The following is a 15,313-nucleotide window of genomic DNA, read 5'->3' on the forward strand; positions in this document are numbered from 1 at the left end:
GGAGAAGGACAGGGCTGTCAGTGCTCCTGAGGGCTGGCAGAAAGCAGCTCCCAGAAAGCTGGGAAGGACCTGGGCCAGGGAATAGCAGGCCTGGTGGAGTAGTGTCGAAGGATGGCTCTCTAAAGAGTGTTCTTCATGCTCCTACCTTGAACACCTGGCAGACAGCCTCATCCAGCATCTTCCAGTCCACCTTCCCGCTCACCTTGGTCCAGCCCAAGAAAAACTCCTGCTGCTTGAGGTCCTAGGAGCCAAGGCAGAGGTGTGCAGTGTTGGAGCACCACATCCAGCCCCAGGAGGCATCCTCTGCCCCTTGGCCAGGGCTGTGACATGGTGACAGGTCAGGGTCCCCAGACAGCCCACACTTACCCCCTTGATGATGTGCTGGGGCGGCATGCGCACCACAATCCGCAGTGTCAGCTCATCCTTCTGGGTGCCAGCGCTGACAGCATCCATGGGGGACACGTCTGGGGATGGAGCAGTGAGGCTGTGCTGGCAAGGGGAGCCGAGCCACCAGGCCTCCTGTGTCCAGCCGGAGGCAAATCCTGCTGTGGCTGACAGCAGCACCGGCAGCACGGCAGATCCCCTGCTCGCTCCAGGTGAGCAGCAGCACTTTCCCCCCCCACAATCCTCCCTCTCTCCCAGCCCTTCCCCATCTGCCAGCAGCTCTGTCACCCCTACCTGTATCCCCCAGGCTGGGGCTGAAGGCGTGGCCAAGGGTGAGACCCAAGGAGCGCCGTGGTGAAGAGGAGGCCGATGTGCTCGTGACATGGCTGGGAACGGAACCTGGCACTGCTGAGGGCCCTGGGGCCACCTTGAGACGGTCGTTCTCAGCCTTCAGGAGATCCACCTCCAGCTGGGGCAGAACGAGGTAGGGCACAGGCTAAGGAGCTGTACGCCAGCAGCACCCTGGGGTGCAGCACAGTGACTGTGGGCACCCCAGTACTGAGAGCAGCCAGGCTGCTGGCAGGGGTCCTCACCTGCATGTTGTGCATGGTCTCCCGCAGCTGCTCCAGCTGGTGGGCTGAGTTGAGAGCCTCCAGGCGGATGTCTGTCAGCTTCATCTCCTTCTCCCACAGCTCTGACCGCAGCTCTGACACCTCCTTCTTCTCAGGCTCACCCTCGCTGTGGGCCTGGAAGAGCCTGGGCCAAGAGAGAGGCCAGGTCTCACACATGTCTCTGGCAGAAGCCTGTAGCCCCTGCCACCGGCCCTCCCCAGCCCCACGTACTCAGCCGTGTCGATGCCCACAGAGGAGGATGTGGAGGATTTGATGGAGGGTGAGGCAGTCTCTGTGGAGCCATGCTGTAGCTTGGGGGAGGAGGGGGCCGACGAGTCTGGCGTGGCGATCTCCTCAATGTCCGAGTAGGACGAGGCTGATTTGGGGCCCTTCTTGATGCTGAAGGCCTTATTGAAGGAGCTGCGTAGCTACAGGAGAGGGAAATGTTCTTGTTAGAGACAGTCTGAAGTGCAGCCTTGCAAGCAGAGACCTGGTCTGGTCCTGCCCTGTCTGCCCAGGACCCACAGTCTGAGCTGGGACCAGTACAACCACACCCATCACAGAGGCAGCACCACCACCATGCTGGGGAAGGCTCCAGCCTGACCCTGCTCTGCTGGCACAGCAAACAGATGGGGTGCACAGCCCTTTGGGCAACACTCACCCGGATGGCACCAGAGCCCCAAAGAGCGGGACCCATGTCCCGGTCAGGATGTCTCCCAGCCCTGCTCCCCACCAGCACCGACACCAGGCTGTTCAGGCATGGCACCAGCACCCCGGTCCATCGGGATGTGCTAATCCATCCCCACACTGACCCCACCACAGCCATTGCAGCAAGAGGCATTTAAAGGGATGTCCCTTGCTCCAGCCACTGCAGAGCCAGCCCCACACCTCCCTCTGACCCCTGGATTCTGCTGGAAGCGTAGAGGGGCAGCCAGCCCTCCACAGAGCATGCCGGTGTCTCGTCCGAGCATGCAGCATGCACACAGCACACACAGAGCAGTGGGTGGGTGAGCAGTGGGCTGGGGCCGGGGTGGGGATGGACACTGCACACAGATCAAACTGGAGCCAGGTCCCACCAGCTGGTGGGAGAGCAGCAGGACGGGCACCCTGGGCTCACAACATGTGCTCTGGAGTGCCAGGGCCTGCTCCAAGGGAAGGTGGGAGGAAGAAGGGATGGAGAATACGCAGGATCTGTCCCAATCCCCACAGACACCAGCAGACTGCTCTAGGGTGTCCCCGAAAGCAAAAGCATTGCATTTCAGTGTAAACAAAGTGGGTATCCAGCTCTGCTGATGGTGGAAGCAGGGGAGCACTGAGACCTATGTGGGTGCTGGCAGGGACAGCCTCTTGAGACCACGAGGCAGCACTGGAGAGGCAGAGATGGGCAGTGCCACACCCCACTGCCCTCAGTGCCACTGGCAGGGCTGCACCAAGGTCCCCATCCCAAAAGATCCAGTTACAGGAAGTCAGGAGAGTGCCTGCCTTCCCTAGGCAAGCAGGGGACTGTTCCCATCCACAGGACAGGTCCCATCCGAGCCTTTCCTGCTGCCTCCGGGCAGTTCAACCCCCTCCTTGTGGGTGCATATTTGTCCTTAACATCAAAGGAAGCAGCCAAGGTGAGCACAGCCTGGCTGGGGACCCAGGATGGCCTGTGCTGGGGTTAGTGCCAGTGGGATGGATGGGATGGGGATTGTATGAGCACCGTCCCATGAAATGGAGCAAGGGCCCTGGCTGGGCACAGCATGTGGTGGAGGGGACAGCGTGGGACTTACCTCGTACACCTGGAAAAAAAGGGTTGAGGTCAGCATAGGGGGAGAGAAACAAAACAAAGCAAGACTTAATCACACATCCAGCTCAGAGCTGCCTGGTGCAGGGAAGGGGCTGCCCGGCCGAGGTGTCGGCCCTCCACACGGTCAGAGCCTGCGTGCGCAGGAGGGAGACATGGGGGAATACACAAGGAAGCAGGCATGCAGGGCCAGGACTGGGAAACTCCTGAAGGGGCTGGAGAAGTCCCAGCCAACAATTCAAGACACAAATCCATGGCAGCTACACGCTCCTCACCACTGCTGTCCCCAGGGGACAGGGGGCACAAACACTACAAGGCCAAGGCAGACCGAGAGCAGCTGGTTTGTGGGGCTGACCCTGAGCAGACCCTGCCAGTGGCTCCCCAAGCCCCACTTCTCCTGTCAGTGCCCCATCCAACCCACCCAGCTCTTCTTCTTCTTCTTTTTGGCATCAGCGTCCTTGCTGCTGCCGATGCTGGAGTGGCTGGTGATGCTGTTGAGGCTGGAGATGCTGTCAGAGGAGTTCTGCCGCTTGATGCGCAGCTCTGGGGTCCGCCAGAGAAGCAGAAGAGATTGGGAAAGGAGGGATCAGCCACCTGCAACTCCCCCAATGCCAGAGCACCCTATGGTCCCCCCCTCCCTACACCCAACCCCTCCTCCCACCCAACACCTTCTGAGCTCTTGGAACCACCCTGTAACAATGACATGGGGCTCAGACACCACATGGGTGCTGCCAGAGAGATGCCCAGGGCACATATCACCCTGCTGCTGTCCCAGGCCATCTCCCTGACAGCCTCTTGCATTCACACTGGGGTTTTGGGGCTAGAAACAGCACTTATGGGAACAAAGTCAAGATCAGCAGGCAAAACTGGCTGTTGGCAAAGGGCCTGGCAAAGGGGTCTCCCAAGGCTGACAAACAACCCATTCCCCTACATGCCAGCACTGCGACCTCCCATGGTGACAGCTCCGTCTGTCCATCCCTGGTTTCAGATGCTCAAGGATCCCAGGTGGGGAAAAATTGCTGCCCAGGGCACCCTTCCTCCAGATGAACTTCCTCCATGAGAGGGTGTGCCCTGGGGCCCTGTGCCAGTCCCAGCATCCCAGGAGCATCCCAGCTCAGGAAAGGCTGCAGTATCATGCCTTACCTTTGGGGGTGACATCAGTGCCATTCAGAGCACCCTGGATCACAGCCTGGGCCTCTGAGTTCTTCTTCTTCAGGAAGTCAATGGTCTCTCGGAGGTCCAGCAGCTCCGTGTCCTGGAGGAGCAGAGTTGGGAGCCATGGAGTGTATCCCGATGGTGCAGAGCCCACCCCAAGAGCACCCTTGGGGCAATCGCCCAAGTCCAGCACCCCGCAGCCCCACGAGCCCCACTGAGCACTGCGATACACCCACCTTCTCCTCGGCGGTCTCAGCCAGGTGCCGCAGGCGGGATGTCATGCTCACCAGGCTCTGCTCAAAGGCTGCCACCAGGTTGGCCTGGGAGAATGGGAGAAACAGGTGAGCCCTCACATTTGGGCGAACACCCATGGGTAGTGAGCACCCACTGCCAGGTGTGCGATGCGGAAGGCTGAAGGGGAAATCAGGGCTCCTACGGGCACATCCAGCACCAGCCCCATGCCCTGCATGGATGGAGCGGGGTGTCCCACAGGGGCTCCCGTGGGGACTCACGTTAGCCGACAGCTGGGATGTCAGCGTGGCCACCTTCTCCTGCGAGGACTCCAGCTCACGGCGCAGCTTGCGGATTTGCTACGGGGAGAGCGCAGAGGGATGAGAGGGGCCAGGCACTCGCCCTCACTGGGGGCAGGGGCAGGCATGAGCAGAGGGTGTGGGCTCACCTCAGACTGCATCTTCTCCTCAGCCTGCAGCATGAGAGCAGAGAGAGACAGACAGACAGAGGCAGGCAGTCAGGGGGGCAGCGAGGCACAGACAGGCTCAGCGCCAGGCAGAGGCATGCACAGAGCCCCCCCCAGTCCCACCCAGACCCCCAGCCATGCACAAAGCAGCGCAGCACAGAGGTGGCTCTTACGGAGGAGTAGGTGGAGGATGCGCTGGAGGCCAGGGACAACACCGATCCGTGAACTGCAACACAGGAAAACCCGGGGTGTCAGGGTGCCCTGGAGAGCAGCACCCAGGGGCTACAGCTCAGGGCTCTCAGTGGTGTAGGGCTCTGAGGCAGCCTGGAGGAGGCATAGAGTGGGATGGCAGCTGCTCAGCACTGCCTGTTCCTCAGTGCATGCCTGGTGGCCTCCCTGGGCCACATGGCAGGGAATACTCTCCACCTGCACCCTCCTCTCTGGGGAACCTGGGGGCTCTGCTGCCCTCCCTGTCTGCCTGGGTCCCCTCTTCCGCAGTGTCGCAGCACCCTGGCGGCAACCCAAGGACACTGGGTACCCATGGGGGTCAGGGCAGACCCAGGGCTGATGCCAGTGCAGAGTCCACCAGGCCCCTTGGGGCTGTTGTCCCTGCTGTGACACCAAGAACGGGACACATAGACCCATCCAACAATGCCATGGCAACACCAGTAGGGACAAGGGTGCAGGGAGCCCCACCAACCCCCTGCAGCCTCCTCTGCCTGGGCAGGAGCGCAGCACACTCTCACCATCATCCACAGGGTCCCGGAAAGAGCCCGAGCGGATCATGCCCTTGGGCTTGTCGGCCAGGGAGAGGGTGCTGCCCATCTGGGAGGTGCTGTACAGCTCGAAGGTGGAGTCGTGGGTGGGGATGCTGTTGGAGCGGGTGATCCGCGGGGTTGTGGTGGCAGTGGGGCTCACTGCAAGGAGAAAGCGGGGAGGAAGCAGGGTCAGAGTGACGCTGGGGACCTGGCATCAGGATGGGGAAGCAGGACTGGGAGCGATCCACGAGAGCTGTGATGCAGTGAGGAAGCAGGGATTGTGGTCCCAAAGCAGGGAGGGGCTGGGGAAAGCTAAAAGGCAGGTTGATGCTGGGAAGACCTGGACACCAGCACCAAGGTGATCACAGGGCTGAGAAACAAATCCATTGCCCCAGGGCCAAGTGGGCACCACTATGCCACAACCCATCACCTTCAGGTGCAGGAGTGGAGCGTGCTGCCCCAACACGTCTGCCTGGACCCCCCAAACCCTCCAGGAACATGCAGGTCCTGGTCAGATCAGGGCAGGGCTTACTCCTTGCCCTGCCAGTCACCCCCAGAGAAGCAGTTGTGGCCTGAGACCCAAAGGTGGATGAGATGCCCTGAAGCAGAGGTGATGGACATCCCTGGTCCCAATCCAGCACCAGAAGCACCAGGTGCTGGTGGTGTCAAGGAGACAAGCAGCACCCAGGGGAGCACCAGCACATCTCGCGGGGAGCACAGGGAGCAGGAGGGAAGGGGCCGGCAGCGGAGGGCACTGACCAATGCTGGTGAGCGGACCCTTCCCGACCAGCGCCATGGGGAGGGCGGGGGGTGAGGGCAGCTCCTGCTGCTCGTCCGACTCGGGGAGCCCACTGACTGCGTGTGAGTGGCGCCGCTCCTTGGCCTCCTCCTGCGAGTGGAGCTGGTACCTGGGGAGCCGCAGACAGGCACGGTAAGATTGACCAGCACCGTCCAGTTCCTGCCCACCGCACTGCGGCCCAGCTTCCCTGGTTCGGGGGCACTGCCCTGGAATGCCCCACGTGCCCCCTCTTCCCACCCCAGCACCACCCAAAAGTGATTTGGGCTCTTTTACCTCAACCCTTTCTTGGGCAGCGTGTTCCTGTCACGGTTGGCACTGGAAGGGAAGGAAAGATCAGTGACATCCCTGCACAGACTAGGGAAGGAACGATGGGGACTGAGCTGCAGAACAGGGAGCTTTTCCCTAGAAATGTAGCAGGAAGAGACTCTGAAGCAGGCAAAGGACATGGCAGGACAGCAGGGAGCGATGTGAGCCCATGAAGGTGCTGCAGCAGCCCCCCGCCCTCCTTCTGGCCATACCTGTCCAGATGTGTGAGCCGGGGGCTCCCACTCCAGCCCAGCTCTCCTGCCTCTTCTTCCTCCTCTTCCTCCTCTGTGCTGGCAGGGGGTGCAGCAGCAGGGGCGGGGGTGGTGGTGCTGCCCCCTGAAAAGGCACTGGGCAGGCTCATGGGCATCTGCAGGGACTCCATGCTGCGGTGAAGGCTGGAGAGCTTGGGGTACATCCTGCCCTCCTTGGGGACACTGAAGCCACCCATGAGCTCCAGGCCCTGGGAGAAGCTCGCCGAGTTGATGTTGAGGATGGGGGCAGGGCTGGGGCTGAAGCAAGGTGCAAGGTGCCCGCCGGCCGGGTGCAGGTCCTGGAGCTTGGCAGTGTGTGGGGTGTGCAGCTCACTGGAGGAGGGCAAGTCCAGGCTGTTGGAGTTGACCTTGTCCAAGTTGGCCAGTGAGGGAGGCTTCACATAGGTCTTGGCAGCCGCTCTGGAGGGGGAAAATGGGTAAGGAAACAGGTGAGACTCAGGTACTGGTGCTGGGCACAGCCGTGCCAGGCACCTGCTGCCCTCGCAGGTGGAAGGACCATACCTGAGAGGTGTAGGGGGCAGCTCGGCCACCTTGGCTGCTGGCGGGAGGTTGGCCTGGGCTTTTGGAGTGCTCTCAGGTGAGCTGGCACTCTTCAGCGTGCCACACTCGGAGTCAAGTGCCACTGCTTTGGCCTTGGCCTTCTCCTTCTCACGGTCTGTCTGATTCACAGGGGCTGGTGTGCCACGGCCAGTGCCAACCTTGGATGGCTCCTTGAGCCGCGACACCGAGATGCCGCCTGGCTTGGTGCTCAGCAGGCTGGGGTCAATGCTGCTGCTGACTGGCCGGGCTGTGCTGCGGCCCCCGGTCACACTCATGGAGCTGGACTTGGCCGGCCGGGGCAGGCTGCGGTACTGGATGTTGGAGCGAGCCCCTGGGGCCAGGAAACCAGGCTCAGGTGCATTGGAGACATCGAGGCTTGTTTTCCTCCCACTGACTGGCTTAACAGGGATGCCAGAGCTCTTCTGGATCTTGCCGAGCGTGGCCGAGCCGCCAGCCTGCATGACAGTGGCCGTGCCGGTGGCAGGAGCTGGTTTCTTGTAGCCAAAGGAGCTGGAGGACGAGGGGCGTGCAAGCCCTGATGGCGGCTTCTTGGCGTCAGCGGCACGGTCACGGCCGGCATCGGAGGAGGAGCGCTGCAGGCCCGTGTTCTTCACTGACAGCTTACTCTTGTCAGTGACTTTGGTCTCTGGCTTGCCTGCTGGCAAAGAAAGGACAGGTTAGTGTCCCAGGAGGCTTTGGGGACATTTGGAAGCGAACGAGCCCAGACAGGACATGGGCACCAGAGATGCAGGGATGTGATGGAGAAGGGACATGCCAGACCCTTGGTGCACTCAACGACCCCCCAGCCTGGTGTGTGGACATGAGACCATGGGGCAGGCACAGACCCCAACCTGCCTGCGCTCCGCAACACAGCCCTGCCTCCCCTTCCAGCCCACACCCAGCTCCCAGGTCTGAGCACAGCCACAGGCCATCCCATGGCCAACATGCTTGGGGGAAGGCACACAAAGACACCACCCAACCTTCTCCCCACCAAAGGAGCTGGACCCTATCCAAACTGGTTTTTACCTGCTACTTTGAGGGTGCTCTGGGCCGTGTGGGTGATGGGGGAGGTCACAGCCACCGGAGGAGTCTTGCCCTTCTTGAGGGAGCCTGGGGTGCCCAGGCTGACAGGCTTCTTCAGCTCACCACCCTTGGGCCCCTCCTCGCCACCCTCCGAGGGCTCCCGCCGCCACTTGGAGGAGCCATGCTCCATCTTGAGGCTGCTGCTGTCGTAGTCCAGCTTCTTGGGCGCCTTCTCGTCACCCTCACCGTACCAGCTCAGTCCGCTCTCCGCCAGTGAGCGCTTCTCCGAGTCCGTGCGCAGCTGGGGGCAGAGTGGAGTGAGGGGCACTCCTGGCACCCACCCCAAACCCATCCCCAGAGAGCATCAGCCAGCTGGGAGAGGGATGAAGCAGACACCCTGTGCCATCCTTGTTTCCTCACACTGGCACCCTCCCTCCCCTCTTTCCCACTGAGGTGGTGGCACCAAGCCGGGATCGGTGCCGGGAAGGGTCCGGGTGCCATTGGCACCTACCGCTATAGCCGAGTTCCTGCGCGAGGCGGTGGGGGTGGAGGGCAGGGAGTTGAGCGAGGAGCTGGCATTGAACTCCTCCGAGCTGAGGTTGTCGGAGGCATCGCTGAGGCCACTGCTGATGGAGCTGCTCTCATCCCAGCTGTGAGGCAGAGACAGCGTCAGACCCCTGCCCAGCCCAATGGGTCCCACCACTCGCAGGATCTCCCTGCTCCAGAGGCTGCCAGGGCAAAAAGCTGCTCCTGGTAGTGCCCATGGCAGGGACGTGGCATGCAGGGCCCATGGCTGGCTCCAGCCCAGCCTGGCATGGGCTCATGTCCCTCTGGCGCACAAGCCTCAATGACCCTGCATCTCCCCATGAAGGCTCTGTGGAGCTTTGGTGGGGATGAAGGCACGTGCGCAGCACGGGAAGCCAGCACCCACGCCACAGGGCTGGCAGCACCACAGCTGGCAACAAGTCCCCGGCAACCTGCTCTGACCCTGCAGGAGGGTCGGGATTATCAGAAAGGGCAGGACTGCTGGAATAAACAAACCAGCTGCCCTGCAGCATCCACCCTTCCTTGGGTGGTCCGCACCCACTGCACCCTGCTGCCCCTCTCCAGCCCCCAGCAGCCACAGGCAGCAGGGCTGGGATCTGCTGCTGTGCCAGGGTGGCTGCTCCATGCCGGGGCTCAGATGAGTGTGCAGAAGCCCATCTGCAGGGCCGTCAGTCAGCACCATACTGGGGCAGCAGCTGCTTGGGTGCCCCACGGGCCCGGCTGGCTCCACAGCGTGGGGCTGTGCCCACGGCGATCTGGCACAGACGGGCAGGGAGCACCCTCCAGCAGGATGAGCACAGCCCCTTTCAGGTCAGCAGCTGAGTAGGTCAGTGAGGCCCCGCAGCCTCCAAGGGCCTGTGAGAGCCTGGGGGAGACAACACTGGAACAGGCTGCCCAGAGAAGCTGTGGCTGCCCCATCACTGAAACGTTGAGGGTCAGGTTGGATGGGGCTTGGAGCAACCTGGTCTAGTGAAAGGCGTCCCTGCCCTTGGCAGGGAGTGGCACAGGATGAATATTAAGGTCCCTCCCAACCCAAACCGTGCCATGATTCTGTGACAAGCTGTGGTGTAGGAGTGGGGAGCAGAGCTGGGAGCTGCAGCCACCCCTGCAAGAGATGCCTGTTTCTCTACATCGGAGCCACAGAGGTGCAAGAGAAGTCCAGCAAACACCAGAGCCCCAGCAGCAGTGGCAGAGCAAAAGCAACAGCCACCACCATCCCTGTCCAATGCCCAAGGCTCAAGAGGGAGCAACAAAGGCAGCTCCAGCACCGTAAGACCTGCACTGTGTGTCCTGCTCTTTCCATCGGGGAAGAGTTCATCAGACACTGTCCAGAGCCAGGATGGACACAGCCCCCTGTGTCCCCACAGCAGCTTCTGAGACAGAGCCAGCAGGTGCTGCTGCCCAGGAAAGGATTTCAATAGGATCATGCACCCAGCCCTATGCCTAGGCTGAGTCCCAACTGGAACAGAAATCCCCACACCAGAGCCTGCAGCAAAGCTCCTCTCCCAGCCTGGCATCACCTGGCAGCAGGCAGTGCCAGGAGTGAGGCCAGGCTTTGTAGGGCTGTGTCCTATAGGCACACAGCTGGGGCCACATGTGCTGCTGGGTGTCTGAGTTTGGCTTTTGGGGCTGGGCAGGGAAACCCCAAATGCTCTCCCAGCCATGCATACGACACCCCCGCTGCCCCAGGCATCTAGAGAGCCACAGAGAAAGGGGCACAGAGTTAGAGGCTAAGCCAAAGCAGGAGGTGACTCCAAATCCTCCTCGGCAACCCCGTGCTAAGGAAAGACAACATGGAAGGTCACATTGCAAAATCACTAAAACCATGGGGTGAGGCTGGGAAGCCAGCTGCACACTGCGAGGCTGTCTCCGACTCTCTTATGGGGCACACGGCTGGTGCACTGAGGGATCCCCCAAACTGGCACGTATATGCCATAGGCAGCACAGCAAGGAAAGCCTCAGCCACAGCACCACTAGCCCCTCAGCAAGCACAAACTCCTGGAGCATGGCTGAGCCCTGGCACCTCGAGTGCCCCCTGAACCCACACATGGGGGGCAGCCATGTCACAGTGTCACTCCGGGACAAAACTCACCCCCTGCTTTGTGCTCCATCCCCTCCATCTTACCCAGGGCCATTCCCAGCTCCTGCAGACGGTCCCGCACCGAACCCACCCGTAGGCAGCCCCGCGGCAGCTCCCGGGGACGGGGATGCTCAAGGGCAGCGTGTCCGTTCTGCCGCGCTCCGCGGCGCCGGCGGGCGGATGGGACCCACAGGGTGCGGGATGGCCCGGCACGGCCCCGGACATGAGCACCCTGGCCCCAACCCCGGCCCGGGAAGGCGGCTGCACCGGGAGGCAGCGGGGGATGGACCCGGACCACCGCGCGGTGCGCGGGGATGCTCCCCTCCGCTGCGCCCCGGCCGCGCCCCGGCTCGGAGCTCCCCGCTCGGCAGCCCCGGGGTCAGCGCCGACGTCCGGGGGCACCGGAGCCTCGGGAGCCCCGCGGAGGGTGGCCCGGCCGTACTGCAGGTGGGGGGCGGGGGCCGGGGCGGAGGATGGGGGTGCCGGGGCGGAGGATGGGAAGGCCCGCGGGAGCCGCCCCGATGCCGCGGTGCCGGGCGCGGCCGCGCTGCCCCGACCCCCCTTTCCACCCCCACCCCCCCCACCCCAGCAGCGCGGCCGAGACAAAGCACCGCCCGCGGAGCGGCCCCGGGGCACGGGGCTTTGTCTGCCGGGGCCGAGCTCCGGCCGCGCCCCCGCCCGGTGCCGGTGCGGTGCCCGTTCCCTGCCCGTGCCGTACCTGCTGGCGAGGCGCGGGGCGCGGCGCGGCCTCCCCGCCCGCAGCATCGTGCTGCCCGCGGCGCGGCGCGGCCCCGCCGGGCGGGCGAGAGGGGCGGGGGGCGGCGGGACCGCCCCGCTGCCGGCGCCTTAAAGCGACAGCGGCACCGGACCCCCTCTGCCGTCCTTCGGCCCCTCCCCGTCCCCGCCGGGACGGGCCCGGGGTCCCGGCTCCAAGCCCCGCCCGCCCCGGCCCCAAGCCCCGCGGCCTTGTCCCCACATTCTGACCCCAGCCCACGGCCCCCACCCCTGTCCCTGGTGTCCTCCAGCGTCCCCCCAGATACCCGCAGAGACCCCAAACCACGATTCACATCCCCAGCCACAGCACCAGTTACCCCCAGTCCAGCCCACATTGTGATACCAGAGGCCATTCCTCAGCACTGGGGCTGGGCCCAGTGCCCCCCAAACCGTCCTGTTCTGTCTCCCTAAAGGAACAACCTCCCGATGTGAGTCCCACTGTGGGGCGCCGGGACAGCTGCTCCCAGCAACCCCGGCGCTCATCCCCAGAAAGGACACCCACGCCTGCCCCTCTCTTTCATCGATCAAAACCCCTATTTTTGTCCTTTTTTTTCTCTCTCTCTTGCATCACAGCAAGAGCCATGCTGCAGGGCAGGGTTCTCACCGGGATGGTAGCACCACGAGCAACTTCACCAGCCCGGCTGCAGAGGGCAGAGAGAGTTAACTGCAGCCTTGGCAAGACATACCCCGTCCCTGCAGGCTGGGAAGTAAGTAATTCCTTCCTTGAAGCAACGGCAACGCCTCTTGGCTCCTTCCCCACTGCCCCATCACTCACCACACAGGGCTTGCCCCAGCATGGCATGGTACGGCACAGCATGGCATGGCAGGACAGGAATACCTGACCATCCCTGTCCCCACTGATCAGCTCATGCCCACACCCACCAAGCCCTGGCAGGAGCTCATCACCAGAGGCTGGCGGTGCAGCCAGCGCTGCAGTGGGGTGACGGCCCCACAGCCACGTGCGCTGATGGGTGCGGCGGCACAGCCCGTCCAGCACTGCATCCCTCCGGTCCCTCCGGCCTGGCACGATGCCGGATGCTGTCCCTTCTCTCCTCCTGGCCGGCTGCCTCAGCCCCACCACAGCCGGCTCAGGCAATGCTCAGAGCAGCTTCCGCTGGGCCCAAATCTGGGCATCCAGGGTGGCAGGGGAGCCAGCCCGGCACAGCCCAGCATTGCAGCCCCTCAGGAAGGCAGCTTCGACCCTGCTAGAGCCACAGGCCTGGTGGGAGATGATGGCACAGAATCGCTGCTGGTCACAGCAGACCCAGGGGCACCAGCACAGGCACCGAGCCCCGTACAGATCAGTAGCCCCAGCACATTTTTAAACAGAGGTTGCTGTTGGGAGCTGGATGGTTTTGAACTCTCCTTGCTTCACCTGTCTCACATCAGCACAGACACCTGCCCACGTAGCAGCCAGACCCAGTGGCACAAGCCAGGGCTCCCGACACTCGTGTCCCTGCCAGGCTGGTCCAGCCAGATCCCCCCTCCCAGCCTGAAGCCCACCCTGGATGGAACCAAGTCCTGGTCTGCCCTGTCCCCTTCCTCCTGTGGCAGGGAAGGAAATGCAGGGCCTGCACTGAGGGGGTCCCACACCCCACATCAGCAGGTCACTGGCATTGAGGGGGCTCTGTGGTACTGGTGCTCCCAGCCCCAGCCTCATGCTGTGACTTGAGATATGAGCAGTGAGGAAAGCACAAGCATAGCCAGGGCTCTTCACACCCTCCCCCTCTCCTCCACTTAATGGGGCAGAAAAAACAATTAGCTTCATAAATCCCATTTGAGGGGGTTGGGAGCTCCCCATGGATGTGGGGGCTCTGCATCCCCCCCTCACATCCACACCAGGAATCAGAGCGTAACAACACTCCCTGACTTCCCTGATCCCCACAGCCTTGTAAACCCCTCTGTACCCTCCAGGACCCCTCCCAGACCCCCAGGTACCCCCTCAGAGAACTCCAGCCCCTACAGAGAGTCAGGCTACCTAGAACCGAGGTGTCTCCTGCTTGGATTTTGGGTACTGGGATCTGGCACTTTTCTCTGAAGCTGCATTCAAAGGAACAGGGGTCTGTAGAGATCTGGCAGATGGGGAAACTGAGGTAGGGAAGGGGGATCTGACTTGCCTGAGCTCACCCAGCAGAAGAGGATCAACATCACATCCTGCAGTTGATTCAGGACCCCATTCTCCAGGCAGCACTGCCTCTGGTTCTCTGGCCCCCAGGTCCCTGAGGGGTGCAGGGGACTCTGCCACAGGACCCCTGAGCGTGCATGGTCCCTGCAAGGCAGGACCCATGGCCAGGCTGTGCCTCCACCCCAGCCCTGTGCCATCAACCGCAGTAAGAGTGGGGTCTGATTTCCCTGCGGCAGCGAGGCCGAGGCTGTCGGGGGTCAGCCAGCACTCACTGCCCACTGCAGTGACATCGGCCATGGACCCCAACCACACTCCTGGCTGAGAGCTCAGCTCTGGTCACCCTTCTGACACGCCCCCGGAATGGTGGAAACCCCGGAGGAAGTGTGTCCCGGTGCGGGGATCTCCGCTGGCAGTTTCAGTGACATATGGAGCTCACCCGGGCCACCGCGGCACACACGGGGCTGCAGCGGCCACGTGCGATGCTCAGAGAGTCCCAGGGCAGTGCCGGGGTGGGGAACGGCGTGACTCAGCCCGCTTGCGAAATTCCTATTTTTCCTGTTGTCTGGACAAGCCGGTGACCTCGGACACATCAGTCTGCAGCGGCCAGGCCCCTCCACAGGCGGCAGGCTGGCACAAGGCAAAGCCAGGTCTTGAGGTCCCCAGGTGGCAAGCAGAGAGGCAGGTGGGCTTGGGAGTCAGATTCTCCCCAGCAGCTTTCCCCAGGGCACACGAGTGTGTGAGGTCCAACCCTGCGCTTGGCTCCACCCCGTGTCCACATCCAGCCTCATCAACAAGCCGCAGGGGCCAGCAGCTGCCCGCATCCCGGGCACGCACTGACCCCCAGGTGGCCTGAACCCCCAAACCTAACAACCCCAGGATTCCCTTCCCAAAACATGCTTCATGCAGCCGCTTTCACACCGCCAGGGGCCAGGGATCAGACGGAATTGCTAGAAGGCAGCGCACAGGAAGGCGCTTCAATGGTGGCAGTGCCCAGTGGGGTCCTGGGGCCCCTTTCTGGGAGCATCCCCTGTACCCAGCTGGAGGGAGGAACTCGCCAAGCCCGGCACACGGCACAGCCCAGCAAATATTTATACAACATTGCTCCCTGGCCAGCCACACGCCAGGCCACGTGCAGGGCCAGGGCCATGCCCCATGGGATGCCCCCAATGAGGAATGACTTCATGGGCTCGCTGGGACACAGCAAGGGGTCATCCTGGACCAGCCAAAGTGGAGCGAGGGGCGTTCGAGGGAAGGGAGCAGGCTCCAGCACCAATCCTGCTTGGAGCAGGAGGAGGGCGGCCGCTCCCCTGCTGCTCTTGGGGAGCTGAGCCAAACATCTGCTCCCGCCTACGGGCTGTGCCGAGCCCGAGGAGCTGCGAGGAAGCCGGAGCCAGGCCAGCCGGAGCGCAGCGGGTGTCAGCTCCAGAGCACCCCTCCTGGGAGGATGCTGCTGGCAG

The 15,313-nt window shown here is 63.0% G+C and overlaps 1 protein-coding gene across 1 annotated transcript in view; it reads right to left on the minus strand.

Annotated features, from left to right (window-relative positions):
* Window positions 1–15,313, minus strand: part of NAV1 (neuron navigator 1) — a 61,024-nt gene that overhangs the window by 6,739 nt on the left and 38,972 nt on the right. The window contains exons 6-24 of the mRNA XM_068995877.1: window positions 8,843–8,981; window positions 8,335–8,632; window positions 7,270–7,966; window positions 6,709–7,167; window positions 6,464–6,505; window positions 6,151–6,299; window positions 5,380–5,550; window positions 4,807–4,859; window positions 4,616–4,639; window positions 4,449–4,526; window positions 4,173–4,256; window positions 3,925–4,036; window positions 3,203–3,324; window positions 2,768–2,776; window positions 1,227–1,423; window positions 978–1,140; window positions 679–853; window positions 367–464; window positions 146–241 (exon numbers count right to left, since the gene is read on the minus strand). Coding sequence (XP_068851978.1) covers window positions 146–241; window positions 367–464; window positions 679–853; window positions 978–1,140; window positions 1,227–1,423; window positions 2,768–2,776; window positions 3,203–3,324; window positions 3,925–4,036; window positions 4,173–4,256; window positions 4,449–4,526; window positions 4,616–4,639; window positions 4,807–4,859; window positions 5,380–5,550; window positions 6,151–6,299; window positions 6,464–6,505; window positions 6,709–7,167; window positions 7,270–7,966; window positions 8,335–8,632; window positions 8,843–8,981 — 3,166 coding nt within the window. The remainder of the gene's footprint in view (window positions 1–145; window positions 242–366; window positions 465–678; window positions 854–977; window positions 1,141–1,226; window positions 1,424–2,767; window positions 2,777–3,202; window positions 3,325–3,924; window positions 4,037–4,172; window positions 4,257–4,448; window positions 4,527–4,615; window positions 4,640–4,806; window positions 4,860–5,379; window positions 5,551–6,150; window positions 6,300–6,463; window positions 6,506–6,708; window positions 7,168–7,269; window positions 7,967–8,334; window positions 8,633–8,842; window positions 8,982–15,313) is intronic.

The sequence above is a fragment of the Aphelocoma coerulescens genome, chromosome 26 (assembly GCF_041296385.1).
Source record: "Aphelocoma coerulescens isolate FSJ_1873_10779 chromosome 26, UR_Acoe_1.0, whole genome shotgun sequence".
NCBI classification, from domain to species: domain Eukaryota; kingdom Metazoa; phylum Chordata; class Aves; order Passeriformes; family Corvidae; genus Aphelocoma; species Aphelocoma coerulescens.